Source organism: Capsicum annuum, chromosome 2 (assembly GCF_002878395.1).
Source record: "Capsicum annuum cultivar UCD-10X-F1 chromosome 2, UCD10Xv1.1, whole genome shotgun sequence".
NCBI classification, from domain to species: Eukaryota; Viridiplantae; Streptophyta; class Magnoliopsida; order Solanales; family Solanaceae; genus Capsicum; species Capsicum annuum.
This window is the reverse complement of record NC_061112.1, coordinates 76,640,374-76,649,933: the sequence shown is the minus strand read 5'-3', so window position 1 is coordinate 76,649,933 and position 9,560 is coordinate 76,640,374. Positions and strand designations below refer to the sequence as shown.

The 9,560-nt window shown below is 37.0% G+C and overlaps 1 protein-coding gene across 1 annotated transcript; it reads left to right on the top strand.

Moving 5' to 3' along the window:
* Positions 1–413: 413 nt before the first annotated feature.
* On the top strand, positions 414–860 carry LOC107857786. The gene has a single exon (XM_016702606.1). The coding sequence runs from the start codon at positions 414–416 to the stop codon at positions 858–860; it is 447 nt and encodes a 148-aa protein (XP_016558092.1).
* Positions 861–9,560: the final 8,700 nt, after the last annotated feature.

Here is a 9,560-nt window from a genome sequence, read left to right as displayed (position 1 = left end):
CACACATCAGTAAAGAGGGAAGGGTAGGGGTGGATGTGGGGTCTAAGGATGGTTCGGTGAGTGGTGGAAGAGGTAGGCGAGCAGAGAGAGAAGATAGATTGAGGGTATGGTCTTAGAACACTGGAACCCTCTAGGGTAAGTTCATAAAGTTGGTAAAGATTCTTAAGAAGAGGTAGATTAATATTGTGTATGTTCAGGAGACTAAGTGGGTAGGGTCTAAGGCTAGGGATGTGGAGTAGTACAAGATGTAGTACTCAAGGAGTGAGAGACGTTGGAATGAAGTGGGAATCTTAGTGGATGAGGATCTTAGAAGGTAGGTGGTGGAGGTTAAGAGGGTCAGTGATAGGCTGATTACGATTAAGTTGGTCATTGGTTAGTTTGCGTTGCATATATCTAGTGTTTATGTGCCATAGATGGGCTTGGAAGAGGAGGTAAAAGTGAGATTTTGGGAGAATTTATATGAGGTGGTGAGAAGCGTTCCTAGCTTGAAGAAGACTGTCATATCAGGGGACTTCAATGGGCACATTGGGGTTTTACCAGGAGGTTATGACGATGTTCATAGAGGTTTTGGTTTTGTTGATAAAAATGGTGAGGGAGCTACTATGTTGGATTTTTCTAGGGCCTTTGGGCTTGTGGTAGTGAATTCGAGCTTTTTGAAGGGGGATCACCTGATTACCTTCCAAAGCACGTTAGCCAAAACTCAGATTGAATTTCTACCGCTCAGGAAAGGGGATAGGGTTTTATGTAAGGATTGTAAAGTCATTCCGAATGAGCTTCTTTTGACCCAGCATAGGTTTTTGGTATTGGACTTGATTATCAAAAAGAGCAAGAAATGTAAGGTTGAAAAGTCGTTGACTTAGAATTAAGTGGGGTGGCTTGATGCCAGTTAGTGCATAGGAGATATGGGAGAAGGTGGTAGGAATGGAGGTGTGGAAGTGTAGGGGGACATAGATGGTATGTGGGATAAGGTTGCCAGTTGCATCACGAACATGGTTAGAGGGTGTTGGGTATTTTGAAGGGTCAAAAAGGTCAGTATAAAGGGGACTAGTGGTGGAATGAATAAGTTAAGAAGAAAATAGAGATTACGAAGGGGGTGTATATTAAGTTGATTGAGAGTAAAGATAAAGAGGAGAAGAGGGTGAATAGGGAGTTTTAAAAAGTAGCAAGGAAGGAGGCTAAGTTAGCAATTATGGTTGCTAAGACAGTAGCATTTAAGAGCTTGTATGCGGGGTTAGAAGAGAAAGGCAGGGAAAAATATTGTATAGGCTGGCTAAGGATAGAGAGAGGAAGGGTCGTAACCTCGATCAAGTGAAGTGCATTAAGCGGAAAATGATAAAGTTTTGGTGGAGGATGTTCACATTAATAAGTGGTGGTAGGAGTATTTTCATAGACTTTTGAATGAGGAAGGGGATAGAGACATTGAGTTAGGGGAGCTAGAGTGCTCGAAGGAGAGCCGTGATTTCAGTTACTATAGACTTTTTAGGGTTGAGGGGGTCAGAGAGGCTATTCGTAGGATGTGGAGAGGTATTGCCCTAGAGCCTGATGAAATTCTAGTGGATTTTTTGAAGTATACTAGTGATGCAAGTTTAAGGTGGTTGACTGATTTATTTAGTGATATTTTCAAGACTGCGAGAATGCCTGAGGCTTATATATGGATTATGATGATTCTATTATATAAAAACAAGGGTGAAATTTAGAGTTGCAACAACTATAGTGGTATTAAGTTGTTGAGTCACACTATAAAGATTTAGGAGATGATGGATAAGCGTAGATTAAAGTGGGTTGTGTTCATTTTAGAGAATCAGTTTGGTTTTATGCCTAGTCACTTGATGATAGAGGCAATCCACCTAGTGAGGAGATTGGTGGAGAAGTATAGGAAAAGGAAGAGGGATTTGCTCATGGTGTCCATCGACCTAGAGAAGGCATATGACAAAGTTCCTACGGAGGTTCTTTGGAGATGCTTGGATGTGAGAGGTGTTCCGGTGGCATATATCAAAGCTATTAAGGACATGTAAGATAGAGGGAAGACTTAGGAAAGGATGATCGGAGGAGACTAAGGGCATTTTTCAGTTGAGATAGGGTTGCATCAGGGATAGACTCTTAGCCTATTTCTATTTGTATTGGTGATGGACGTGTTGACGTGGAGTATTAAAGGTGAGGTGCCTTATTATATGTTATTTGTGGATGATGTAGTGCTGATTGATGAGATGCGGGAGGGTGTGAATAAAAAAACTAGAGGTTTGGAGGCAAAACCTTGAATCTAAGGTGTTTAAGTTGAGTAGATCCAAGATGAAGTATATGGAATACAAGTTTAGTAACTTGAGTTAGGAGGATGAAGTGGTGGTGAGGTTGGATTCCCAGGATATTTGTAAGAGGGATAGTTTTAAGTATCTTGTGTCTCTGATTCAAGGGAATGGCGAGATTAATGAGGAAACCTCTAAACGTATTAGATCAGGTTGGATGAAGTGGAGGCTCACCTCTTTAGAGTGGAAGTTCGTCTGGCCATGCTGTATGGAATGGAGTGTTGGCCAGTAAAGAACTCCCATATTCAAAGATTGAAGGTGGTAGAAATGATGTGAGAAGGAGGGTGAGATGGTTTAGGCATACGATGAGGAGGGGCATGGATGCCCCAGTTCATAGGTGTGATAAGCTATCTTTGGATGGATTTAGGAGGATTAGAGGTAGGAAAAATAAATACCAGAGGGAGGTAATTAGACATAACATGGAGTAGCTACAGCTTACTGAGGGTATGACCCTAGATATAAAGGTGTAGAGGTCGCGAATAAGGGTAGAAGTCTAGTGTGAGTGTGTGGGATGTAGCAAGATGTTAGGAGAGCTCTTGTATAGTTGGGTTAGTAATCCTAGGATTATGTTCATAAGTCGGAGCCTCTAGAGTGGATAGTTTGGGTGTGGTGGGTGTCTTTGGTCTCTGAATGTATGTTACTACAAGGTGGGTGTCCTATTTCTTATTTCTTATTCCGAATTGCTCGTATTTCTCTTATTTCGTAATTTCTCTCATATCTATTTTATTATTTCTTATTCCTTATTTTGGTTATGTTATCCATCCTACTTTATGTTTCACTATGACCTTGTGTACTATTCTCTATCCTAAGTCGGGGGCCTATCGGAAATAGCCTCTCTACTTTTTCAGAGGTAGCATTATGGACTTCGTACATTTTACCATCCCCAGACCTCACTTTGTGGGAACACTGGGTTTGTTGTTGTTGTACCAAATAGACAATTGGAGAGGTATTTATTATTTATCTCAAAAATCAACAAAAATATGTCAATTGTCCTAGATACTTGTTTCTTTCCAAGTTAACCACAAAACAACACGAAATAAAACATATGCCAACTCTATGAGAAACAAAACTCTGGGGAAAAGAGGCACGCCAACAAAAAATTCAAGAGGACATCAAAACCCACAAGTAGCCCTACCCTCAACGTAAAATTATGCATTGTCCCCAATGCGTAAAACTAACACAAAAGAGTTCAGAATATACCTATCGCACCATAGGTGCGGAGATCTGATGTAAATCATGCAATACAAATACAAACAACAAAATACCTTGGTTTGCCTCCAAAGCGGCATCTGATTTCACATCGCGGCTTGATGATACTTTGTTAGGTACTCGGACTTCCCCAACAAGTCCATGGGTACCTTGATTACTCAGACTTTATCAAGGAGGCCCCATAGTTGGCCTCCAAATTTCTTTTTCCACTTTGAACTAATGAATTTCACCCATAATTTTTTTTTGATTTTCGATTATGTTCATGGGACGGAGGTATAAAAATAAAAGACCCAAGAAATAAATGTCGTGTTGTACCTCTTTGTCCTTACATGAGGAATATAATTATTTGATTTTGGCTCAGCAAATTCAAGAATATAGACATATTCTTCCTCCATTATGCACTCTTCTTTAGGCTAGGATGGCTCGATCAAGATCTGGCTATCCAAACATAATGTGGAAAAATCCTTATAATGAGGTCCAATATGCCCCAACTCCAAATTTGGAGTCTTCTTTACATCCGCACACAACTCTAGTATGCTCTCCTTAAGAGTGATGCTATCCATAGGAGCATGAGCTATTTTTGACTCCTCCACTTTTAGCTCCTCCAGTTGGATTTTAAAAATTCTTCCAGTCTCGCACCACCCATCACTAAGTCACTGGGCATTACACGCAACAATTTTTACATCCAACTCTATTTGTAGGAGGTAAATATCCAAGACAAACTTATCAACCTCATGCATACAATATTGTCTTTATTTTTCTAGGAGTGCCAAAGTGTCAAGCATGCTCTCATTATGATCCAATAATATATTTATCACACCCCTGCAGTAATACACCATATCATAAGAAATAGGATCAATAACAAATAGTCATTAACAATTAGTATTTCCTCTGGCCAGGCTGTCATTTCAAGAAGAGTAGTTCAACAAAACTAAATAAAAATAAAACAAAAAAATAAAAGAAAATAAACTCAATAGTTCGAGCAGATTCAATAAAGAATTTCGAGACCGTATTCCTTAGCAATGGCACCAAAATTTTATGTCACCCAAAATACACCTCCAATTGATGGATAAAGCAATCGTTGTCAAATATAGTAGCCCAACTAGGTTGGGGTCGAATCTCACAGATAATACATCGTAAATCTATCTCAAATTTATTATAATTACCAGGCAATACAAGAAAGTAAAACAAGGGGGATTTGTTAAAATAAAATAAAACAAAAAAGAATTAGTTGTTCTTGATTGTAAACAATAGAGGAAGAACACTGGGCTTTTGTTCCCCCTGGCTACTCAACTCCGTAAATTTCTCGCGATCAACCAAACTATTCCGTTGCTATGAAAATCCTACAAGATAGGTATTATAAACTGCTTATAAGATAAATCTCACCCTTTTACTTGGTTATAGTCTCAGGGTGTCGCCGAGATTCCTCTTGCTACGGCCTCAGTTACACATAATCAAGTGATAAGATGAGATACTTGGTTATCGTACCCTAAATCACTGTCTTAACCCTTCTTTTTCCTAATCGGAAGCTTCTTGGTTGTTAAATGAATGTGAATATAGGCAATCTCAAGCTTTTGCAGCTTCTATGAATTTAATTGTTCCCAAGAAGAATTAAGATACATGAAACCCTAAAATAGATGAATATCACACTTTCTCTACGTCGCTAATCCGCCAGGTTTCCACAATCCTAAATAAGGAAACCAGTCACTCATATTTATGATATCAATCATTGAATTTACAGAAAAAATTTACAAAATCAATCTCCAAATAGTGAGGAATAAATCCCAAAGTCTTAAATTGAATAACAAACCAAGAATAATAAGCAATACATGATGAATTTCAAAACTGGAAAGTATTTTATTGAATGATTGATTGATGAATGATGAATAATTAAAATAAAGACAAGAGTGTATTTATAGATTACCAAAAATCAAATCCTAATTAATGTTGGAAAACCCTAGAAATCAACTCCTAAATAAAATAGAAATATGTTATAAATCAAATCCTAAAAAAATAGGACAACATAATTACCCATACATAATAGGAGGGTAATTGGGATTATGGATAATCTGAGAAACAAATCCCAACTAAAATGGAATAGGACATTTAAGTCGGCATAAGGTACGACTTAGGTCCATGACTTGTATTGCCTGCTTACCAGTCGTTGGACCAAGTCGTATGCATTCCAGTAGACATTTGGATCTTCTTATGACTCATTCTCATGAGTTGTACCTTGATCATACGACTCGTGGACTTCACTCGTATCCACCTGGGACGTCTTCCTTTCTTGTTCTTGGACACTATTCTTCTTATGGTTGGATCATACATGTTGTACTCAGACTTTTAGCTTGTATTCTTCTGACACTTCAATTTATTAGAGATCTTTTTATTACTTTGTATTCATATTTGTATCACATATAGCTTTAATCTTATAGGCATGTGAAAACATCCCTTAACGATTAGCTTCTTATAAAGAATCTAGCTCTCGTCATCTTAAACCAAGCATACCTTTTTGTGTACTTTGTATTTTGTATCTCAAGAACTAACAAAAGATAGACAATTCAATTAGATTTCCAACAATACGAATTTTTCCTAAATCAGACATCGGAGTGAAAAGATATGGCAAAAATATAAAAGCACTATCCAAGCTATGTTGAATCTGTCGGAGGTACGATATGTAGGGCTTGTCCAGGATATGATTCGTACAGAGTCCTTATGGGTCGTTAGGAGGCAGTCATACCTTGGGCAGTAGAGGCTTAAAATGGGGTTTTAACTACAATTCAAGCAACTTTTCATAGTTCCTTCTACATTTAGCATCCAAAACCTAATTTCCTGCAAAATATTCCCAAAAACACATCAAATCTAACAACATAGCCTTAAGTACAGGCATATTCTCATAGTTAAGCATCGTAAGTGCTATATATTTATAGCACATCAAGACCCTCAACTTAGAATATTACATGTCCCCAGGAAACAAAACATAACAAAATAATACGACAATGCTTAACCAATAGAAACGTAAGATACCTATGACAGTCAATCATCAATTTTAGCTCGAAACACATTACCCTCTCAAAGTTCAATCTCTTTAAAACCAACTGTGTGCATTAAAGAAGAACAATAATGTGACACAAAGGAATCAAGCTATGAAACTATTTACCAACAAAAAATCAAGCATATATACAAGTTACGCTATCCAAACAAGTAAGAAACTAGCAATACAACCCTGGTTCCCTTACAACCATGAAGTCCCTCCTAACTCATATATAAAATCAAGCATGTTAATGTGGGAATGGTCAAGAGAAACTCACTCTCAGAAACAAATTCCAACCAATGTATTTCAAATACCACAGGATTGCCCTTAGTTTCTTTGCTTTAGCTTTCAGACAGTCAAGTTAGGATCACTATAGGACTTAATTCGGCTTCTAATGTAGTCTTTGGGCTGGTATGGTAGGCATGGATATATGAAGTAACTAAGCATCCTTGGTACTAAACTAAATTTTAGGTCGCACACATCAACCATATTTTCCTTCATTTATTTCCATCCTTATTTCTCCCTTTCTTTTGTTTTAAAGCACATTCAGTTTGGGTTTTATCCTTATTCTCTCTTTTTCACTTTTTCATAATTTTTCTTTACATTTTATTTTTCTTTTCTTTCTATCACACCAATCCTTACTTTCTTTTCTCTTATTTTACCCTTATTCATACCCATTTTACATCACAGACCACTATGATAGTCACCCTCAACTTAAAAGATTTGCCTAAGTTGAATTGCACAATGTACAAGGAGGACCTGGACCAAAATAGGTTCAGTGTAATAAAAATGGGAAGGTGATAGGTGTAACAAGAAAAATAGGCTATAAGGCTCAAAATAGGGATCAAGGGATATCATTTTACAATGGAAAGGGCTTTTAGTTTAAAAGTGGACTAATATAAAAAAAATGACCTATGATCCTTTCCCAACTGACTATCCTACAGCCTAGGCAAGACTAACCAGGTAAGTTCGGAATTTTATGCATAAAGAGAACTAAGTAAGTTCGGAATATTATGCATAAAGAGAACTAAGTAGTATCTCACAAACATTGCACAGAGTTACATCAAAAACTACTACCTATTTGGTTTATGCAATTGTCAGCAATGATTATCATGTCCCTAATAATAATGTCATAAAAAAATTCACAATAGTCGCGTATAGGTTCATCTCACATAGTTACCAAATAGATAATTGGAGCGTTATTATCATTTATCTCAAAAACAAACAAAAATATGTCAACTACCCTAGATACCTATTTTTTAAAAAGTTAACCACAAAACATAACGAAACAAAACACAATACACCTAAATATGTTGGATCTACAAGAAACAAGACTCCAGGGAAAAGAGGCACGCCAACAAAAACCCCAAGAGCACATCAAGACCCACAAGTAGCCTGACCATCACCTTAAAATCCTGCATTGTCCCCAATGCATAAAACTAAAATAAGAGAGCTAGAGATATACATGTGGCACAATAAGTGCGGAGATCTAATGTTAATAATGCAATATGAATACAAATAAAAAAATATCGTGCGTTGCCTCCCAAGCAGCACCTAATTTCACATCACGGCATGACGGGACTTTTTTGCGTACTTAAACTTCTCCAACAAGTCCATGGGTACCTTGATTACTCAGAATTAATCAAGGTGGCCCCATAGTTGTCCTTCAAATTTCCCCATAGTTGTCCTTCAAATTTATCTTTCCACTTTGAACATATGAATTTCATTCTTAATTGTTTTTCTGATTTCCCATTATGTTTATGGGGCGGAGGTATAAAAATAAAATACCCAAGAAATAGATGTGGCATGTTGTACTTCTTGGCCCTTACATGAGGAATGAAGTTATTTGATTCTAGCTCAGAAAATTCAAGAATATTTGCATATTCTTCCTCCTTTATGCCTTCTTCTTTAGGCTCGGATGGCTCGATCAAGATCTAACTATCCAAACACAATATGGGAAAATGCTAATATGCTCTCCTTAAGATTGATGTTATCCATAAAAGCATGAGCTAGTTTTGACTCCTCCACTTTTAGCTTCTCAAGTTGTCTTTTCAAATTCTTTCAGTCTTGCACACCCATCACTAAGTTGTTGGGCTTACTCACAGCAACTTTTGCATCCAACTATATTTGAAGGAGGTAAATATCCAACCCAAACATATCAACCTTGTGCATACAAAATTGTCTTTTTTTACTAGGAGTTCTAACATGTCAAGCATGCTCTCATTATGTTCCAATGATATATTTATCACACTTCTGCAGTAACGCACCATATCATAAGGAATAGGATCAATAAATAAAGAGTCATCATCATCTATACTTCCTCTGGATAGGCTGTCATCTAAAGAAGAGTAGTTCAACAAAACTAAATAAAAATTAAAAAAAAAAGAAAATAAACCCAAAAGTTCCAACAACTTCAATCAAGAATTCTGAGACCGTATTCCACGGCAACGGTGCCAAAATTTGATGTCGCCAAAAATATACTTCCATTTGAAGGATAAAGCTATCGTTGTCTAATATAGTAACCCAACTAGGCTGGGGTCGAATCCCACAGGAAACATGCCAAAAATCTATCTTAAATTTGTTACAATTACCAGGAAGTGCAGGAAAGTAAAAGAGGGGGGATTTGTTAAAATAAAATAAAACATAAAATAATTGGTTGTTCTTGATTGTGGTTGTTCTTGATTGTAAACAATAGAAAACGAACACTAGGATTGTGTTCCCCCTGGCTTCTCAACTCCCTAAATTTATCGCATTCAGTCCAACTATTCTGTCGTTATGCAAAGCCTACACGATAGGTATTATCAACTGATTAGAAGATAATTTTCATTCTTCAACTTGGTTATCATCGCAGGGTGTCCACTTGACACCCTTAGCTATGGAATCTTTTTTGTTATGAAATGGATGTGAATATAGGCAATCTTAAGTGTCTGTAGCCACTATGAGTTTAAGTATTCCCAAAAAGAATTAAGATACATGAAACCCTAGAATAGATGAATATCACACTTTCTCTATGT